Raw genomic sequence first — 20586 nt, 5'->3', positions numbered from 1 at the left:
ACTACATGCATCAGGTACATGTATAAAGTCACTGTACCAACATAATCAGCCTATAGGCCTACACAATATGCTTATAGCTTTCAAGACTATACTGATTCAATCATCACGAACCTTAACCAGGACCATGCACTCACTCACCCGTTTTCGAGTCAATCCGAGCCTGTCTCCTAGCAGCTGACTCTTCTATCCTCAGCTTGGGCATGCCTGAGGCAACAGCTTTAGCCATACCACCCATGTCCTCAATCTATATAGAAGGGAAACAATTACTAATGCAGTGTGACAAGTTACAGAGTTGAAATTTGAATGATTAAACTTGAAAGTTAGAGACAGCACTTTTCATTAGAGCGAATATACAACTGTAAGGCCGGTGTCCCTTGTACGTGCCTCATTGATGATCTTGAGTGCTGACTCGTACACCTGATCAGTGAGGGCCTCCATCAGATAAGACCCTCCCCAAGGATCACCTATCTAGAAGGAAGGGGGGGGGGTAAAGTTCTAATTATTGAATATATGCTTTCTGAACATGACTCCCAATGTAAACTTCTACAAAAATAGTGCCAATCCTAGCTAGCCTCGCCTAGCTGGCTTTACATGCATATAGTCAGTAAGACAAAACCTACTAACCGACCACTAACCTTGGTGATCCCCGTCTCCTCCTGAAGTATGATCTGGGTGTTCCTGGCAATACGAGCTGAGAAGGGAGTGGGCAGAGCGAGGGCCTCGTCAAACGAGTTAGTGTGTAGCGACTGAGTGCCTCCAAACACAGCTGCCATTGCTTCAATACACGTACGCATTATATTGTTGTAGGGGTCCTGTAAGAGATTAGAGCTCAAATGGCAATGCATTTAATATAGCTACAATAATATGGGCTGGGAACAGTGGTATACTTCTTCCTACATACAGTTAAACTGAAGCTGGCACAAATTAACACACAATTTCTCGCTAAAAGTATATTCATCTGTCTACAAATAAAAACACTCATGCACACCTATACCTGAGCAGTGAGAGACCATCCAGAGGTCTGACTGTGACATCGCAGGATCATAGACTTTGGGTTCTTTGCTCCCATCTTCTCCTTCATGAGGTGAGCCCAGAGTCTCCTGGCTGCCCTCATCTTGGCTATCTCAGTGTAGAAGGTCATACCAATGCCCCAGAAGAATGAGAGACGAGGCGCAAATGAGTCAATGTCTATGCCAGCACTCACACCTATATATGGAGGCAAGGAGTGGAGTATATTCTTTAGGGTATACTACTTCTTATATAGCCATAAAGGCAGCAGATTGTACATTGATATTATTAGGAGTACATTACCTGATATTATTTATGCAGGCAAAAAATGTTTTCATGGTAAAAAAAACAACAACAACAAAATGTCCATGGTGCAAAGAATGTGCATGTATACAACAAAAGGCAAATCTTAACATGTTGCGTACTACACAAGTATTCTTGGAAATCACAAAATTATATAAATAAAAATATCCAAAAGTAATTGCACCAACTTTTGCCACCAACTACTTATCTTCACAATCGGCTGATCCTCTATATTTTTTTCAAAATCCTCTTTTTGTACTCTGGTGTCCTTTTTCATGCGATAGAAATTCGCTTTGAGTAATGCTAACCGGCCTTCCTGAGTAGAAATAGCAGCAAAGCAATGAAACCAGAGGTTCGATAGCCAATAGTCACAGACTAGAAGATGTGGCTTACGGTAGTAACCAGCCGGAACAATGAGTACCTTCTCAGCAGCTTCTTGGTCAATCTCTACATCATGAGTTAAAATGTGCACGATCTGATTTTTCCACTCCTGCAGTTTAGCCTCGACTGCTGTTTTCTTATCTGCAGGTGGAAGATCTATAATCTTTTCCTCTTTAGCAATGTAATTGAAAAATGTCAGAACAATCACGGTGTTGTTCCAAAACTGAGAACTAAATTTTTGCGTCAGTTTCTTCATTGCAACAATGTCTGGGTTGCTACTCCCACTGATCAACCTCGTCTGACGCACATCGATACAGTACATCGTCAAATCTCTCTCCTGACACTTCTTCTTCATTTGTTTCAGATACTGCTCATTATCGGTGCTATCTTGTAGACCAGGGCTATCCCAAATTATCATGTCAACCTTCCACTTAGTGACATGATAATCTGTGACTTTTGTTGTGCAGGCCTTGCTGATACTGTCTCCTTCTTTAGCTACAGCAACTCCAAGAATCCCATTAATAAGAGTAGATTTTCCAGATCCAGTTTTTCCAGTCACAAGAATTCTGAGCTGTTTGGCATTTTTATATGCTGCCTTCACTTGTGAGGGGTCGCATTTGCCTTTTAGTTCTTCTGGGAAATTATCAACAAATCGATAAAATTTTCTTTCATCATAGTCTTTTTCCTCATCTGTATCTACCCTAAGAGCATCATCAGAAACAGGAACAGGATCTTCTTCACGGAACGAATCGATCGGTGAAAGTAGTCCCTGTTCTTCAATGGAAGGATCATATTTTGTGGCCATAATCACGATATATATAAATATATATATGTACAGCACTGTGATCCTGCAACAGCTATACTGTTAGTATAGGTACACCAAGGGCGTATACTCTGTATACGCCCTTGGGTACACTTAGTTGATAATGATGTTATATCTATGTTTAGACTAGTCTGGAACATTCTAGAACTTTCTTGTGTTATGTATTTAGGTCATTGTGACCATGTGCTTAGTCAGTCCATGATATCTTCCTTATTTGTTAATCTGAGAACTTGCTCTATCTAGCTAAGTCACATTGCAAGCTTTGCTAACAATACTTTGAACAGCCGGACTGACACACCCCCTTATTGGGACCAGTGTGAAAGACATTCAAAATACGAGGTCTCAAACGGGAGTACAGCAAACCAAATGAATTTACTATGAATAAAGGCCCTGACCTCTTCACAAAAGATATATTTAGTATAGTGTTATGAGAGTAGGAATGCATGCCTTAATGAAATGTGATGAGCCACAAGACTAGCAGAAAATTAATGAGTAAATTTAAAACTAGCCTCGATTCCAGGCCGCTCAAAGACCACCTGGTATACACTGTCTGCGCATGCGTCAATTGCCCCCCCCCAGATTATTGGGGGTCGAAATATCTTAGTAAATTAATTATTATATATTTTACAATGATGTCATTGCACAAATCATAGCACGTTTTAATAAGATACTTACAACATTTATGGCCTAGACTATAGTGACTATAATGGTTTCCACTTCTCTTCTGCTCTTGCTCACGCTCTCTCCAGTGTTGAAAAGTCTGGTTTTGTACTGTGATAGAGTGGGGGCGTTTTTCTGTCAGTACTGACCGGCTCTGGCAAGTCTACTTGCTTCTAGATGCTTGTTTGATGCCATATCAGTAAGATCAGTGCTCCTCGTATGAGCCTAGAGTTGTAATGGCGATTTCTGTCTAAAGTTATCAACCACGTGGGTGACCATAGACAAATTAAAGGTTAATTGATTAATTATAAAGAAAAAATTTACTATTGAGTCCACCCACACAAACGGTGGTTACCAGGTCCTCTAGTGAGGGGGCTGGGATCGACGCTAATTTAAAACCAGTATAATTATACCAACCATAGATTCTCCTCTTCTTACACACCCCCACATACGCAATATAGAACATTGTTGACAGGAATGCTCACCAATTTAACTTTTAACTCCACAATGTAGTAGCTAGTAACTTCAGACCCACACCCCCTCCCACACCCCTCACACCTCACACACCTGTCCTGCAGTACTCTAGCCCATCAGCCACAGTGAAGGCTAACTCTAGCACAGGGTCAGCACCAGCCTCCATGATGTGGTAGCCAGAGATGGAGATGGAATTGTACTGAGGCATGTGCTGCACACAGAGAGGAAGCATTAATACAGAAGACAATCAAGGTACAGCATAAAAACACACTACGTATAGCCTATAGCTGGCAATGGGCCTGTTTTGATTACTAATTTTGAGTGATTGTAACTTGAATTAAGATTTCACAATTCGAATAATTATGCAGTGGTCCTGTGAAATACCTATCTATAAGGATAATTATCAAAATATTTGGTTCGCGAGAAAAGTATGGGTTATTTTTTGCAATCAATAAAATTAATGCAGCAGGATAAACGTAGAAGATGGCATTGCTTACACCACACATTAACAAATCAACCCTGAACACAGCAAGCCACACCCATTCTAACCTGTGATGTGAAGGTGAAGATATCTCCGATGATCTTCATGGAGAACTCTGGTGGGTAGATGTACGTGTTGCGGACCATGAACTCCTTCAAGATGTCGTTCTGGATAGTCCCCTGAAGCTCCTCCAGCTTGACTCCCTGTGTGGGCGGGGCAGGGGGAGGGGCAAAGGAATCAGAGAGAAAGGAAGAAATTATATTCTTACACATAATTATAATACCGTATTGCAAACAAATGAATGCCATAACAATTTATGTGGTGAGATAAAAACAGTACGTATAAACAGAAGGTCAAACAAGTGATGATTGTACTATAGGTCAACTAAACCTCACTTGTTCTTCAGCTGCCACTATGTACATGGCTAGTACCGGGAGTACTGCTCCGTTCATTGTCATGGACACAGACATCTTGTTGAGAGGTATTCCATCAAACAGTATCTGCAGAAAATTATGTATACATGCCTAATACTGACATGTAACTGATCATTATTTTTACAAAAGGTGTACAACCCTTTTCACGGAATTAGCAAAGAGCAGAAATGCTAGACTAATTATTCATCAAGCTGGTAGAATAGCGCATTAAAAATAAGGTGAAAAAGGTTGTGCTTTGATAACTATAACCAATATTTAGTTAGCAGCAAGAATTCCATCAACACTAAGTACTCTAAAACACCATTATAGTCAGACCATACATTATACAGACACAGGCTAGGTACCTTCATATCCTCCACTGAGTCCACAGCGACCCCTGCCATTCCCACGTCCCCCACAGCGAGGGGGTTATCAGAATCGTACCCCCTGTGAGTGGGAAGGTCAAAGGCCACACTCAACCCTTGCTGACCGGCTGCTATGTTGGCCTTGTAGAACTTGTTGCTCTCCTCAACTGTACTGAATCCTGCGTACTGTGTGTGTGTGTGTATGTGTGGGTGGTGTGTGTGTGTGTGTGTGTGTGTGTGTGTGTGTGTGTGTGTGTGTGTGCGTGCGTGCGTGCGTGCGTGTGTGTGTGCGTGCTTATTCATATTAATTGTGTATAGCTATTAAATGATTCTTACAGTAAAATCAAGCAAATAATTATATACACCATAGTTTATAATCAGAAGCTACAATTGACCACTAATTGTTATTGAACAGGACTTCTGCTTTGACAGCGACTCATCACCTGTCTAATAGTCCAGGGCCTCTGAGTGTACATGGTGGCGTAGGGCCCTCTGGTGAACGGGTACTTCCCGGGTAACTCTTTCTCATGACCCGCCGTATCCTCGGCAGTGTACAGTGGCTTCAGGTCAAATCCCTGTGCATGATGGAGGGAGGGAGCACATGTGCAGTCAGTTAGCTTGTTAGAGCTGGGAATTGTATAACAGATGATTTCTACGCTTCCTAGTGAATAATGGAGGTATTTATAATTATGTGATTTAGGATGTAAAGGGATACTAGCTGTTGCAGTATCCTGAGAGTGGTAATGGTACTACTAGACCCCTCCCCCACACACACCTCGGGGGTTCTCCAGGTGAGCCTCTCCTCCGGGTCAGCCCCCTTGAGCATCTTCCTGGCTAGAGCCGCCCACTCCTGGTCCAGTGGAACCTTCGGCTTGGCTCTCTCATCACCCCCTACAGTGTCATCTCTGCTGGGGGTATAGATAGACACAGTGCACTAACTGGTGAGTTTCTGTTTCTCCCCGAACCATTGATTAAACAGAGGGAGGGGGGTTGTAGTTGTACATCTTTCAACAGCCATAACTTTAGTACTGTTGATCCAATGCTAAAGCTTAGAAAGAAACCATTCAAATGATATGTTTAAATCATAATTTTTTTGGGGGGCATGGGGGCCATAATTGTCATTAATGTTATCAGCCTTGGACCACGGGCATGGTAATCACTTTGATGACACCATTTTTTCTAAGCGTTCAGAAAATCATAAAATCGTTGAAATTGGATACATGGAATTCAATAATATGGCAGCTGAAAGATCTCCGAACCATGATTAAAATTAAATTGATTGAGGGGGGATGTAGTAATTGAACATCTTTTTATAGCCATAACTTTAGTACTTTATTTGTTGTTATTAAGATAAAGTAACCGTGTAAACCATGCATCGTCATTGAACTGATTTGTAACTACCTATATGTTCGTTCTACATAATACCACTATTAAATACCTTGTTCTGGTGGTGTGCAATAGCCTGTGTTTGCCATGGTGATCACCACACAGTCCGGCCGTCAGTGGTCTCCCTCCTCCACACCTCAGTCTCACCAGTCTGGAGTACACACACAGATACATATCGAATACTCTGGTTTAGTGTACACTAGGGCAATCGATCAACTGATCAAACCTGGCTCACCTTAGATATTTGCTGCCCCTCAGCATTGCTTAGTTCAACAACTTAAGACCTCAATCAAACACACTCCTAGGACCAGCAGAGCTAGCTGCAAAGATTGTTGTGTTGTTCCCTCTCTGAGACTTTCACTGCACTGGAGGGTGGAGGACGAGGTGGGGTAAAGTTTCTACTCAGAAAAGGGGGAGTGGCTTGTATTTTGTTTACTCTCGTATTTGGCTTGTAGGCTTTACAAGCTAGCTTGTACTCTTACAAGATCCATCTGGAAACTGTTACAAATAGCCTGAAAATATTCTGAAGAGATGCAGTGGATTTTGAAGTCATCAGCAGCAAGCTCCTTTGAAAGAAAATGGTCTCCAAAAATCAGACCACCCTATGAAGACCCAGAAGATCTGGAAGATGATGTTACCCTGGTTTTCCGTAAGCCTAGTTGGCAGCTCAGAGCCTGCCTTGCCTCTGTGTTGATCACCCCTGTCCTCTACCAACTCTACCTCATTATGGTCACCATCAGATACATACTCTTCTTACAAACTTTTTCCTGTGAGTCAGTGAAGCATACTCGCCAATAATTGCATAACATTTCTTATCATACACTTTGGTATATACCTAGTTGGGCATGGCCCAACCCTGGACGCTCGTGTAAGGTTGGAAACCACTGCCCTGTCAGGGTTTTCGTGCAACCGGTATTTAGGTGTAGTTATATATGATGGTAATCGCAAAGAGCTCAGTTTGAATGCCACTGCAAGAGTCAATTTTGCATTCCATTAGCTCTAACTTGACTAGGCGTGTTCCTGGATCAAGCTGGCTTGTCTACTATTGATTTGGCAGACAGAATTACTGACTTTCTGGCTCATTCACTCATTCACCACGCCTTCAGCACTTGAACGCTGCAATCTGATTGGGCTGTTACGTGTAAACTGCAGTGACACAAATCCTGACATGGCAGTGATTCCCAACCCTACGTGAGCGTCCAGGGTTGGTACTATGCCCAACTAGTATATGCCGAGCATATTACAGGGCATAGGCCACATATTTAACTTAGGTCAGTTTTAAACAGCATGCTTGCATTGCTTGGTATTCACGAAATCTCATGACCCACAATTGTGATGACACAGCACGTGAATATACTGGACTGCAACCTAGATATGCATATTCATCACTCTGATCAGGTCTGACATTCAATAATACTGGGGTGTGTCAGAGGTGGCGGCAGAGCTGTAATGATTGTAGGTAATGTCACAAAATTAATAGTCAATTTAAAAACATAAAAACCATAATTATGACCAGAATGCTTGAACAAATCCCTTCTAAGCAGTAGAGTTGTGAGCCTCTGTGCAATCACTAACACGTCCTTCAACTTTGAAATCCGTTACAGTCTGCAGCAACCAGAGGCACTAGTTCTCGTGTGTCTAAAGTCTTAACGTGACCTGATTAGAGCCTCGATTCGCTCAGAATTAATTTTAATTTTGTGCAACTCTACACATGCAGCTCCCCCACGTCCTGCTTGCCCTGTGGTTGACTTGATTTGGACCGGAGTGTTTCCTTGTGAGCTGGGATGGAGGGGGAGTGCACTGGCCGCTCTCATTCTGTCAGCTGTGCTTATCACCTGCTACTCACTCATCACTGCCTGCTTGGTGAGATGGAACCCTCGGAAACAATGGAACACTCAGTATTGCACAACATCAGGTAATCAAATGACTAACACAATAATTATAAACGTCACTCTTATTTTCTAGTTTTAGATACTCAAGAAAAGCCGACCAAGTTCCAAGTGAGAGTTCAGAGCACTAATAGACTGATGTTGCCCCCCACTCTCAGTCTGTGTATACTGTTACTGATATTCCGCTTACTGTTACAGTCAGGAGATGTTGAAGCAAACCCTGGACCAACGTTTAGTAAGCAGTGTCTCCTTATGTATGCGTATATAATATACAAGTTGCTCATCAGCTATTTTATAGAACATACATGTGTAAACCATGTGTACGACATTGCACTTATCATTTGTTTTATAGCCTCAATTCTGACTCTCGATGATTTGAATTCTGTTTATAAGAACTTGATAAAAGCTGCTGGTAACTGGTTCGACCTGGGACTTGATCTGGGATTAGGCTTTCACATCCTCGATAATATCAGTGATAAACATCGAGATAATCAAACCTGTTTACGTGACATGATAACTGCTCGCTTGAAGACTGGCCCTCTCACCTATTCTGAAATATGTCAGAGTCTCAGAGCATCAACAGTTGATCGGAATGATGTCGCGGAGGCTATAAAGAAAGAATGTACCGGTATATACATTAATTTTAGTGCATGATATCATGCAGCTGTAGTATGCATTACAACGCTAGCTCTTGTCCATTACAATTTACTTTCTATACCAGATACTATACAGAGCTATATAATTATACTGTATATAGTATAGACTTGTATGACATATACCAGAAGTAGATGAATTCATTTACATATAGGCTAAGACAGTAAATTATGCGTGTAGAGTTATGCGTGTAGTTATGCGTACAATCTATCTTCTCAGATTCCAATACTTTGGTTGAGCCATCAAGAAGTCCAAAGTTGTGTGCTATTGAAACATACAAAACATACCTTATTAGCACTTACAATGTAAGACAGCTTCCTGCTGATGAGCGCTGTCCTCTTGGCTGTGTGAAACATTTTATAAATCTGATGATCGTTAATAATTGTGATCGAAATGCTCAACCCAAACTTCAAACACACCAAGTGCACGGTAAAATTGATCTTGTAGATAAAGGCCAAGTTTGTATTGAACAAATTGCATGTAAAATTGGTGACTCATTTCCCAAACTAGTTATCATCGAAGGAGCTCCAGGAGTCGGTAAGACCACCTTGTCATGGGAACTGTGCAGACGGTGGAGTTTAGGAAAGATTTGGAGAGACTACTCTCTCGTTGTATTGCTGCAACTGCGTGATAAGTACACTCAAGAAGCTGATAACTTGGCAGACCTTTTTGAATGTGGAGATAAAGTTAGATCCCAGAAAGTTAGTAACGAAGTATCTCAATCAGAAGGTGAAGGATTGTTGTTTATTCTGGAGGGTCTCGATGAATTTCCGCAAGCACTAAGTTTTACTAGTAGAAAATACTCCGTTATCATGAAACTCATACATGGAAAACTTTTACCAGCAAGTACTGTTGTCATAACCAGCAGGCCATGGGCTTTAGATTCACTTAAAAAATGTAGCAGTCGAATTGATCAAAAAATTGTGGTCCTTGGTTTTACAGAGATACAGATACAAGAGTACATTGATCAGGCAATTAAGGATGGAGCACCAGATGATTTACGAACGTATATTGCTGCCAACCCACACATTAACAGTGCCATGTACAATCCTCTCTGTGCTCGTATTGTTATTCAAGTTTACATGGAATGCCATACCAGAAAACAAAATATTTTTCCAAACACAACAACAGAACTTTATACTGCATACTCCAGTGTTTTGCTAAAGCGATACCTTACTGACCACCCAGTGCAAGAAGAGTGGAATGGTAATCTTCAAGAGTTACCTCAATCACTTCAACCTCATTTCCTTCACCTCTGCCGAATTGCACACAAAGGATTAGCAATACAGAACGCAAATCAGCTTATTTTCTATGAGGACGACATTCCCGAAAGCAGTACTACACTTGGTTTTATGAACAGTGTCCACCCACTGTATCAATCCATCACACAAACCGTATCTCCTTCATACAACTTCATTCATCTAACGCTGCAAGAGTTCTTGGCTGCATTCCATATATGGAGAACATACTCTCAACCAAAACAGCTATTTTTTATTGAAACACAATCTAAATCCGAAAGCAATATGATAATCTTATTTTTAGCTGGTCTCACACATTTTTCTGATCCCTGGACAAGGTGTGTTTTGCCTGCTCCACAGGTTAGAGAAGAAGACAATGAAACGGTGATTTACCTCGATACAAAACACATACTCTGGCTGTATGAAACTCAAAATGAACAACTAATTACCTCTTTCGAAAATGTTATACTCCCTATCGAACTAATGCACCGACAATTGGATCCCTTGTATTTCCTTGCTCTAGGCTATTGCATAGCAGTAGGGAACTTCATGTTAGAATTAAATTACTGGTTCTCCATTTCGAAAAATATGCGTTTTTTAATGGCTGGACTCAGGAGACACAAATCTAATTGTTCTTCACAGATCAAAGTTTTAAATGTGATATGTGATATGTACCCATTCCCTGATAGTTGGTGCGACATAATAAACTATATTCCAGCTGCAACACAAGGAGTGCTACAAGTATATAATGGCCAACACATGCCGTTGGCAAGCAAACTATCAAAATTCCTAGAGAATGTTGAGACGGTTACTATCTCATCGTTGCCGATCTTATTAGAAGTATTGAAATATTCGAGAACTCTGAAGACATTACATTTTCATATTAATGACTTAGAAATAACTGGCATTTTAAATGATACAATTACAGAATTCTGTTCTTCTTTAGAATATTTGGAAGTTACCATATACGTAGGCGGTGCTGACGGTGATATATTAGATATTTATGAATCAGCTGATTGCAATACACGTCTAAACTTTGGATTGAATATCAAAAGGTTCAAAGAACTAAATCTACCTCAATTATTCCCTTCGAATTTGGGTTCAATATTTGCAGGGGATTTTACAGAGCAGGTAATTAAATGTATCGATCATTTCGCTATCTTTTTAAGTTATTTCGGACTATTTACTGATGATCCACTAGATGGCGTACTGTGCAGAAGTTCCTTAACACTCTCGATCTATCATTCTTCTCTCTCCAAGTGTCTATTGCTGGAAAAGCTAGCAGTTGATGTGGGCTCCGATCTTTCTCAAAACATCACAGCATCTGCAGTATGTAAACATAAAACCCTGCAAGAGGTTAATGTTCAGTCTAATAACATTATCAAGGCACTCGAAGAAAACTCTTCAGTTAAACAACTATATTGTAACGTGGAGTTCACATCAGATGATATGATAGAAAACTTCTGTGCCCTGCTACGACAAAACAGTGTTCTAGAAGAAATATGTATTCAGGTGTGTGATGGTATTAAACTTGAAACCGCTGACATAAACTTGTATGGCGGACAAGATTGTCTGCTTCCAATACATTCATCAACATTTTTGAAACAAATAATGGAGACTGTTTGCAGTCTGACGCTAAAGAAGTTTGTGATTAGACTAAACATATATAAACAAGTAGATCTAATAGCCAGCAACGATACAATTATGGCTATTTGCAATGTACTTGAGAATAAAAAGTATCTTGAGCACCTGCATTTGCCAACACTGTGTGTGGAACCAGACCAACGTTTCTTACTACCTATCGCAAATGCATTGAGTAAGAATTCGAGTCTCACAACTTTGATATTGGAGTTGATACTTGAATGTAAATACACATACTCTGAATTTCAGAAGCTACTCATCACTTCGGAAGATACCAAAGCTGTTGGTGATATGTTGAAAATAAATAAGACTCTTTGTGTTCTCCACCTGATGGTGCCGGATATTCCCGACTGGTCTCCGATTATCGAGGGTCTAAAACTCAATACAACAATTAGAGAATTACATATTCCATTAAGTGCAAGACAAAGTGCTATAAAGTGCATCGACTATGACAGTGTTAGGAGTAGAATAAAGTATCCCACACAATAATGTGTAATGAATTGTGTGTCTATACTTTAGGTGTCTAGGTTATGTTAGTATGTTTCATGATCATTTCCAATTTCCAATTATAATTATAATTATAGTGTAAAACTGGGTAGTGGGCATGGGCTCATGTAAAGTGTATGACAGTTTCAGACTAAGAGCCAGCTATTCTGACTAAAGAGACCACCATGCATCCTGGTAGACCCTCAGCTAGTGGCAGTGGAGGAATGTCTACTGAGCAGCTGCAGAGAATGGAGGCAAACAGAAGAAGAGCTCAAGCCAAACTAACAGCCAAGCGGAGAGTGGATCCACCCCACACTGGTGTGCAGGGATCTCCCCCTGCAAAGAGACACGCTTACACTACGTCTGCAGCTACTACCTCAAAGATGGCGTCTACATTCCCTAGTTTGAGTTCCTATGACAACGTTAGATCTCACCCTAATTCGGCTGAAGCTAGCTCAAGTTCCAGTGCAGCAAGTCAAGTACAAGAATCAAAATGGTCTAATCCTCTAATATCACACCAAGGAAGCTCCAGCAGCACAAAGACGCTATCATTACCAAGAACAAGAACATTACACAATGAACTCCCATCATCAATGACATCTCAAACTGGTCTCCAACAACCACCATTTTATTCCAAACCGTCCACTCCTCATTTGTCTACATTGTTCCATAACTCTCCTCCGAAATTGTCACCTAATAAAGCATCTCCAGTAAATTCGAGAATTCCTCTGTTCTACTCTAAGCCACCTCTGAATGCACCTCATCCCATCACCTCGGTACCGGATGCTTCCATTAAAGTGGCAGCAGCGATGAGCTGCAAGCCGTCACCATCACTACCGCCTGACCACCCTCCCCCTGTGAAGTGTACCCAGCTGAGAGACAAGAAGAAGGCACGGGTTTGTATGGTGTCCAAGACAAGGCTGGAGGTCAAGGTGCAGTACGATCATGACCTCATTGAGATATTCAAGAAGATGCCTACAAGAGCTTACAGTAAGATTGTGTTTTAGACTAGCGATTTTATAGTACGCATAATTATGTAATTACTTCAGCCTGCTATCTACCGTGTAGCGCGAAAATTTCGAAGCTTTTAAGTTTTGTGGAATGGCCTCTGAAAGCATTTATTTGACTGCTTTACCGGAAGCACTCCCAGGCCACGCCATTCATATCATTCATTTCAAAATTTCTTTCTATAGATACCAAAACGTCATTATGGAGCTTTGGAATAGAAGGCTACAATTCACTGGGTATGTTGTTGATTCCATGTCACTGTAACAGCCCCTCCCCTCTGCAGTTAAAGCTATCCAGAGCAGCTGCAAGCATGTGGAGTTGGACCTCATACCCAGACCTGTCATAAACCTGTTCCTATCACAGCTACAGGCCCAGTCCCATTCCATACAGGCCAAATCCCATTCCAGTGTTATTGATTGGAGCAGGATCGAGACAAAGTTGAGCACTGCTCTGATGGAGTTCCAAAAAGAAGGAGTGGAGTAAGTTAATGTCTGGGTACTGATAATATTTTAGAGCGGCAGCCATAGCCTGTATTATTATCATAACTTGCTATATTCACAAAACACACACAGTTGATTATTAATATATCCAATTTTCCCTGTTAGGTTGTTTTGACAATTATTACCGCTGCAATATCACACTCATTTGATTACCCTCTAACCCCACCCTCACAGATACTCGATCAAGCGTGATGGCCGAGTGTTGATAGCTGATGATATGGGACTAGGCAAGACACTTCAGGCCATAGCCGTCATGTCCTACTACCGCTCTGATTGGCCCCTCCTCGTAGTGTGCCCCTCGTCAGTGAGACTCACCTGGGCTGAGGTGAGTGGGCGAGGCTTTCTCTGTTGAGCGTAAACTATTATCTACTAAGCAATTATTTCAAGATAATTATACATGTAGTAGAATTGTGTGAGTTAGTATATAGCTACATGTATGTCAGTCCAAAGGAGCTTAGATAGAGGGTTGTTGAAATAGCGCTAGTCTGTGTTCTGCTCTTTATGTGGAAATGAATTTTTTAAGTGAGTTGTGGTGCTGATGTTCTACTGACCATTCGTATGATGTGTATATATATATAGCGTAAGCATATAGTATTCATATTATGCCCACCCCGTGTGCAGGCATTCAAACGATGGATTCCTTCACTGGTGGACGCTGATATTAATGTCATCCTAACGACAAAGGGGTGTGGCTCATTCTGCCTCGTGAATATCATTAGCTATGACTTGCTGGTCAGGATGAGCAAGGACATCACAGAGCACAGATTCTCAGCCATCATTGCGGTATCTAGTGCTATTACATAACAGCAAATTGCATATTCAGCTATAATCGCAATATGTACCTTGGATATTATTGTATAGCTGAGGGCCATTTAATTGCGAATTGCCTTATTTAAAAATTAATTTATATATGCGGCCACCTCTACTAACTAAATGATTTGCTTAATTCTGGCTAGAGTTTATAATCATGATAGTGTGTTTTGTTATGTAGGATGAGTCTCACTTTCTCAAGAACTATCGCACTGCTCGCTCCAAAGCAGCCATTCCAGTCATCAAGGTACACAGTAGACAGTGTATAGTGTCTGGTAGTTATGCTGGGTTGCCCAGAAGCTATGATTACTTGAAAGGATTCCAAGTACGTAGATTTGATGGCTCAAAGTAAATTCATTACCTCTACTGAATATTAATTGCCAGCTTTCTCTGAAACAGCATCCAGTCATATTATATTTAAGGCATTCTGTGAAAACACAGTGCATTGCATGCATACACAAACGCTGTACATACATACATGTACATACATACCTAGTTACTATACACCAGTATGTTCACCCGCCCCCCCCCCAGAGTGCTCGGAGGGCTGTCCTGTTGTCAGGGACACCTGCCCTATCCCGACCCATCGAGCTGTACACACAGATCACTGCAGTGGACAAGAACTTCAGACTAGTGTCCCACACCCAGTTCGGACTGAGGTACTGCAATGGAGTCAAGGTGAATCAAGAGTAATGAAAACCATCGTGGCCTCCATTGTTGAAGAATCTGCTGCTAGGGCTAATTATGGCTGACATTGTGTTTGATGTTTTCATTGCCTTGTTTTCATAGCGATAAGCGTGTAATAGAAGCCACATACAGTCCCTTCTTTGTCTTATCACACGGTCGCGTAGCCTCTGGTAAGGGGTCATTGTGATATAACATGAGAATTGTGTACAGGCAGCACACTACAACACTCGGTCTCATGATATACTATGTTATTTTGTTGGAATCTCAGTCATGTTTCTATTCTTGGAATGCACGACTGTTTACATGAATATTGCTAGACTAGTTGCATGAAGCTTGTGCAATACCATAATTAGTTTCGTGTAAACTGTGAATTTATTTGCACTTGCTTAGCTGGCTAAGTAAGCTGACTAACTACATTGCTGTGTTTTAGGTCAGTATATAAGAAAGTACACCATGCAGTTGCACATTTTATTTTCAAGACGAGGCCTTCTGTATAATTATATAGTTGTAATAATTATGGCAACAAAAGAAGTTTCAAATAAATTCACTTGTCTAGTGAATTTTGTCAACGAATTTGATGCTTCTGAAAAAAAGGTTGTCCTCTTATTTAATGAAAGACGGAAGACATTTTCTAGAGACGTATTTTCAAAAATTCTTTGGCCTCACTTTAATCAGTTGATGGAAATGTTGGAAATATTCATCAAAGATCTACTGAAAGAAACCGTAGAAATTGTGTTTAAAGAGCTTCTGGCTTCATCAACATCCAAAGAAACTAACAAACTAACTCCCCATCTTCAAGAAGTTGTGGCACACTCTCTACTACACCACTCCTCCAAAGATGATAAAAAGGCAGCCTTTGAAATGAGCTCGTACCTCCTACCTCACCCAGAGCTTTGGAGGGACAGTTTCGATAGCTACAAGCAGTATCTATTGGCCAAATGTGATGAGGTTGTCCCCGTGTTCGATGGAGCCAATGGCATCGATGAGACATTCAAGGAAATCTTTGAATCTACTGGTACTACACTCAGCCTTTCTAGTGCTGTGATTCCAATCAAAGCATCGTATTGTCATAAAGAATATCAAGTGACTGATCTCGTTCTCTCCTCAGTTGATGGTCTATCAACTATCTTACATCTCTATCATGGAATACACTGTGTTGTAACTAAGAAAAGCCTCAACTACTTTTCAAGCATCGATTGCAAACTATTTCAAGATCCGCAAAAAGTACACTTCCAAAAATTGCTAGGAGAAGTCCCGGGAGATTATCTAGAATACTTATACAGATGTGTAACAAGCCATCCGGACGATCCGTATCTTTATTTCGAACAGTGTAAAAATTTGATGTACTTTTTGTGGAGCTTAACACACTCTTTATGTGATGCAGTCTCGACGTTTATGAAGGATCATTTTGATATTGAACTCTAGAAACTTGTTAGTTTTCAGTGTGTGTGTGTACTGCTGTTGTTTGACGTAAATACTGATAATATTTTCTTCCTGTTGTTTTTGTCTGTCAGAGTACTGTAACACCATTGAAATTATTATACCATCCCATAATTAATTATGCATTAGAATCAGTTTGGATGGGACTTCAGTGGTGCTTCCAACATGTCAGAACTGCAGCTCTACCTAGAAGACTCCATCATGATCAGGTATCTATGGGATCATGTGATGTCACTGGGTGTGCAAGAACATCGTACTTCCGTGTTAATCAAAGCATGTACATACGTAGCTACACAATAATAGCATCATCCTACTATAATATATGCATCATGTGATGCTGTCTATAGTGTTGTGCACACTGTAGTGTTATTAATTTGTAACGTATATTAACTAACTGTATGATTTCTATTTAGGAGGATGAAGTCCGAAGTTCTCGATCAACTTCCTTCTAAAACAAGGAAGATGGTAACTAGTCACGGTTAATTGAAACCATTAGATTGACAATTGATTCATATGACAGGTGTTGTTGGATCTCTCGTTACCAAAGGGAGGCAGCAAAGAATGGAAAGACTATAAAAGACAACTCAACGATGCTGGCAAACTCAAAGTAAGTTCATACACTTCATATAGTGTATGCTATGAGGCTCTAAAAACAGTGTTTCTAAACAGATTAGCTTACCAAATTTGCTTTTTTTTTTAGCGTTTTGCTACATGTATGTGTTACAATCAATGTTATTGTATGGTGTCCAAGTTGTCTATAGGAACTTAAGTTCATCAGACCTGCTGTTGTGTACTTATCCACCCACCCACCATTACCCACAGAAGCTTGAGCGACGGACCGCCCTCCTCCCTCTGTTTGATGTGACAGGCAAGATGAAGCTGCCGGCAGTGAAGGACTATATCCTGGACATGTTGGAGGGTGGTAGGAAGATCATCGTGTTCGGCCATCACGTGTCTGTACTGAATGGTCTCTGTGAGGCTTTGGACAAGAAGGTTGGGATTAGTGTGTGTACAGGCACCTGTGAGAAAGAGTTGCTGACTCAGCATTTCATCCTACGTACTATAATTATATCCAAAACTTAAACTTATTACACTATTTTTTAGGAGCATTACGTACTTATGTAGACACTAACACACACACACACACTAATGGTTGATCCCTATCAATTGCTGATCCTCCACCCACCCCCCTCACACAACCCACCCACTCCACCCACACACAGGCCATCACCTACATTCGTATTGACGGCAAGACCCCAGCTGATATGAGACAGGCCCTGTGTGATCAGTTCCAGCACAGCGAGCAGTGTCAAGTGGCTGTACTCTCCATCACCACGGCTAATGCAGGTATTATTATATAGAGCCCATAGCCCATGAAGAAAATTATGGCCCGTTCCAAATGTGCCCAAATGTGAGAATTGAGCATACCATCTAAAAAGCCTTCTGAAAATCATAAAATGTTTGAAATTGAATAACTCGAGCGGATTGTATAAGTATTCTAACAATTGACTGTCTCTCCTCACGTGCAGGACTCACCCTCACTGCTGCCTCCACTGTCATCTTTGCTGAGCTGTTCTGGAACCCAGGAGTAAGTATAGTCATGCACACATTCTTAAAAGCTTGATGTACTTAGAACACTTCGGGAAAAATACATTGTTGAGAAGTTTTCCTTTTTGCAATGCTTACATAGGTTATATTGATACAGTATCTCGTAGTAGGAGGGTCCCCTTTTTATCAGCGGTTTTGCTTTGTCATAGTTATTATGGATTTGTTCTCTATAGATACTGGTACAGGCTGAGGACAGGGCGTACAGAATAGGCCAAAAGTCGTCAGTCAATGTCCATTACCTCATTGCGAAGGACACAGTGGATGACTTTATATGGTAAGAGCTAGAGGTGCTTGAATGTTTTATTAGAACGTATGTACAGTACATGTATAAGTGTCTTATGCTGTAAGTGTAACCAAGGGCGTATGAAGGTGTAACTATGTAATGTGAAGTAATTTTTTTGTGGCATTTTGTTTACATGTAGTTTTGAACCCCATTCACTTAATTCATTAAACACGATGTCATCACTTCACACATGCACAGGCCCTTGATTCAGAATAAACTGTCAGTGTTGAGTCAAGCTGGTCTGGCTAAAGATGACTTCTCCAGTGCAGAGAGCGCAGTACTCACAGCCAAGGTCAGCAAAGACTTTACTATAGAGGTCCCTTACTGAAACTGGTGCTTATCTTACGTGGCTATTCCATGTGTGACCGTTTAAACAGTAGAGAGCTTATAAAGAGTGTTTAGGTCTGATAAGATCTGTGATGCTTCCACTGTTATCAACACAAATGTATACACACAGATACATTATTTTATTCCCATGCATTCAGTGCAAGCCATGCACGTACTTGTAATTATTATAATAGCTTACTATATTATAGGTCTGAAACTGATGATATGGTTTGTTCCGTTTAAATAATATTAACAGTGGAGAGCTTATAAAGTACGAATAAAGTGTTTAGGTCTGATAATTCAAGATCTGTGATGCTTCAAATCTACTATGAACGTATACACACAGAGACCATTTCCCCAAGCAATTCAGTTGCTTAATTATTATATTCTACTGTGCATCTGTGCAAGCCATAGTTATGCCTCGGTGCGCATGCGCAAGCGAGGTATACGGTAGTGTGTTTGTGTGTGTGTCTGTGTAGACTGCTACAGCTGCTCAAGGATGAATCAAGTGCAAGTAAGAGTTTCTATAGGCTTCTAGTCATGTTTACTTAGATTTTAATTCGTGGATTTGCAAAATAATGCTTCGTTCTCGAGTTATGCCTACTTGGAATGCCATTGCAGCCTTTTCAGAAGAGCATGTAGCCAAACTTGTTTACCGAGTGTTGCTACTCTACTTAGCAGTTATAGTTCTGCACGCTATTGGTAGCTGCAAGAGTGAGAGAAGAGAGCTGCAAGGCTCTGCTGACTTGCAGCCATTAATTTTAGGCTTGAACTTTTGGCATCCATCGTTTTTAACAACAATCATCGTCGATCATTACCCACTCCTTGAGTTTCCCTGGACTTTGCATGAAAAAAATGTTTATCATGATAATTATAATCAATGTGTGTAGCTTAGTAGCTTTAATTATGTTATGTAGCTTTGGCACCTCCACCGAGGCATCAGCACCTGTGGTGCTTTCATTTAATCAGCTTAACTTACAACTGTGTTAAATGTATCATCCTCGTGCATGTTCACTTCTCTGTAGGATGCAACACAAAAGACTCTGATGGACTGTTTTGGAGATTTCGTATCAAAGTCTGAAATGGACCAGCTATCAAACTTTGACGATACATTGGAACTAGACACACCAGGTACTAGTGTGTCATAACGTTATAGTACCATACCACAGTCACCTATTTAATCACTACTTTATTTATTACTGCTTCACTGGAATTCTATATCGCTCAATTTCTGTAGTCAAAGTTTCAAAGTTCAATGATTTTTGGCATTGTTTTTATATCGAAAAGTTCTTATGGAATCATTATTGGTTATAACTGAATATGAATGTGCTTGCAAACAACAGCATGTGAGATGATGACTATAATTATAATTAAGCATTAAAGTAAATTACAATTCACCATACAATAACAATAGTCTGCCTAGTGAAGCTAGATATCGATCATAGACCTCCTCCACCACTCTGTGTGCATTGTAGTCCTCGTCTCTAACTCTCGTCTTGTACCAGCGAGCCAGGAGGCAGTACAGGATGAATCCAAGCAGACTGACAGTCTAGCTCATGTTTTGGGGAACTGTGTGATCAGCATAAAAATGTTCTGTTGAATTAGATTATCACTTCATTCTGACCACCACCAGACGAATATACGCTGTCATCAGCTTTGCAATCTCAGCAACCTACACACATAAACACACACATATTACGTATAATCGGTACCCAAGAGCA

General features: G+C 40.7%; 5 protein-coding genes across 12 annotated transcripts in view; 2 read left to right on the top strand and 3 right to left on the bottom strand.

Annotated features, from left to right (window-relative positions):
* Positions 1-20586, bottom strand: part of LOC135347316 (methylmalonyl-CoA mutase, mitochondrial-like) — a 56528-nt gene that overhangs the window by 2180 nt on the left and 33762 nt on the right. For 3 of the 7 annotated variants that reach the window (XM_064545263.1, XM_064545264.1, XM_064545262.1), the window contains exons 5-12: positions 4909-5094; positions 4526-4630; positions 4199-4333; positions 3743-3860; positions 995-1206; positions 636-812; positions 385-468; positions 139-244 (exon numbers count right to left, since the gene is read on the bottom strand). In XM_064545263.1, coding sequence (XP_064401333.1) covers positions 139-244; positions 385-468; positions 636-812; positions 995-1206; positions 3743-3860; positions 4199-4333; positions 4526-4630; positions 4909-5094 — 1123 coding nt within the window. Of the gene's footprint in view, positions 1-138; positions 245-384; positions 469-635; positions 813-994; positions 1207-3742; positions 3861-4198; positions 4334-4525; positions 4631-4908; positions 5095-5351; positions 5484-5683; positions 5817-6346; positions 6446-6529; positions 6692-20586 lie in introns of those variants that run through there. The other 4 variants (XM_064545258.1, XM_064545259.1, XM_064545260.1 and 1 more) reach the window with 4 other exon arrangements.
* Positions 1226-3334, bottom strand: LOC135347323 (uncharacterized). The gene has a single exon (XM_064545274.1). It carries the CDS (start codon positions 2495-2497, stop codon positions 1454-1456), a length of 1044 nt encoding a protein of 347 aa, XP_064401344.1. The 5' UTR covers positions 2498-3334; the 3' UTR covers positions 1226-1453.
* Positions 6728-12207, top strand: LOC135347308 (uncharacterized). Its single transcript, XM_064545245.1, has 5 exons — positions 6728-7063; positions 8012-8209; positions 8260-8418; positions 8536-8811; positions 9057-12207. The coding sequence occupies exons 1-5, from the start codon at positions 6826-6828 to the stop codon at positions 12203-12205; spliced, it is 4020 nt and encodes a 1339-aa protein (XP_064401315.1). The 5' UTR covers positions 6728-6825; the 3' UTR covers positions 12206-12207.
* Positions 12388-20167, top strand: LOC135347315 (SWI/SNF-related matrix-associated actin-dependent regulator of chromatin subfamily A-like protein 1). 2 transcript variants are annotated; one of them, XM_064545255.1, is made up of 16 exons: positions 12388-13192; positions 13396-13446; positions 13494-13689; positions 13885-14035; positions 14332-14493; positions 14702-14767; positions 15055-15198; positions 16777-16856; positions 17061-17112; positions 17168-17254; positions 17470-17640; positions 17871-17994; positions 18177-18235; positions 18429-18529; positions 18737-18830; positions 19891-20167. In XM_064545255.1, exons 1-16 carry the CDS (start codon positions 12388-12390, stop codon positions 20011-20013), a joined length of 2466 nt encoding a protein of 821 aa, XP_064401325.1. In that variant the 3' UTR covers positions 20014-20167. The 2 variants fall into 2 exon arrangements, with proteins under 2 accessions (XP_064401325.1, XP_064401326.1); XM_064545256.1 differs by lacking the exon at positions 13396-13446.
* LOC135347329 (methylmalonyl-CoA mutase, mitochondrial-like) overlaps positions 20122-20586 on the bottom strand; it is a 53313-nt gene continuing 52848 nt past the window's right edge. The window contains exon 7 of the mRNA XM_064545281.1: positions 20122-20537. Within this exon, the coding sequence (XP_064401351.1) occupies positions 20475-20537 (63 nt within the window). The 3' untranslated portion in view covers positions 20122-20474. The remainder of the gene's footprint in view (positions 20538-20586) is intronic.

Source organism: Halichondria panicea, chromosome 14 (genome assembly GCF_963675165.1).
Source record: "Halichondria panicea chromosome 14, odHalPani1.1, whole genome shotgun sequence".
Taxonomy (NCBI): Eukaryota; Metazoa; Porifera; class Demospongiae; order Suberitida; family Halichondriidae; genus Halichondria; species Halichondria panicea.
The sequence above is the reverse complement of the archived record's forward strand: the minus strand, read 5'-3'. Positions and strand labels throughout refer to the sequence as shown.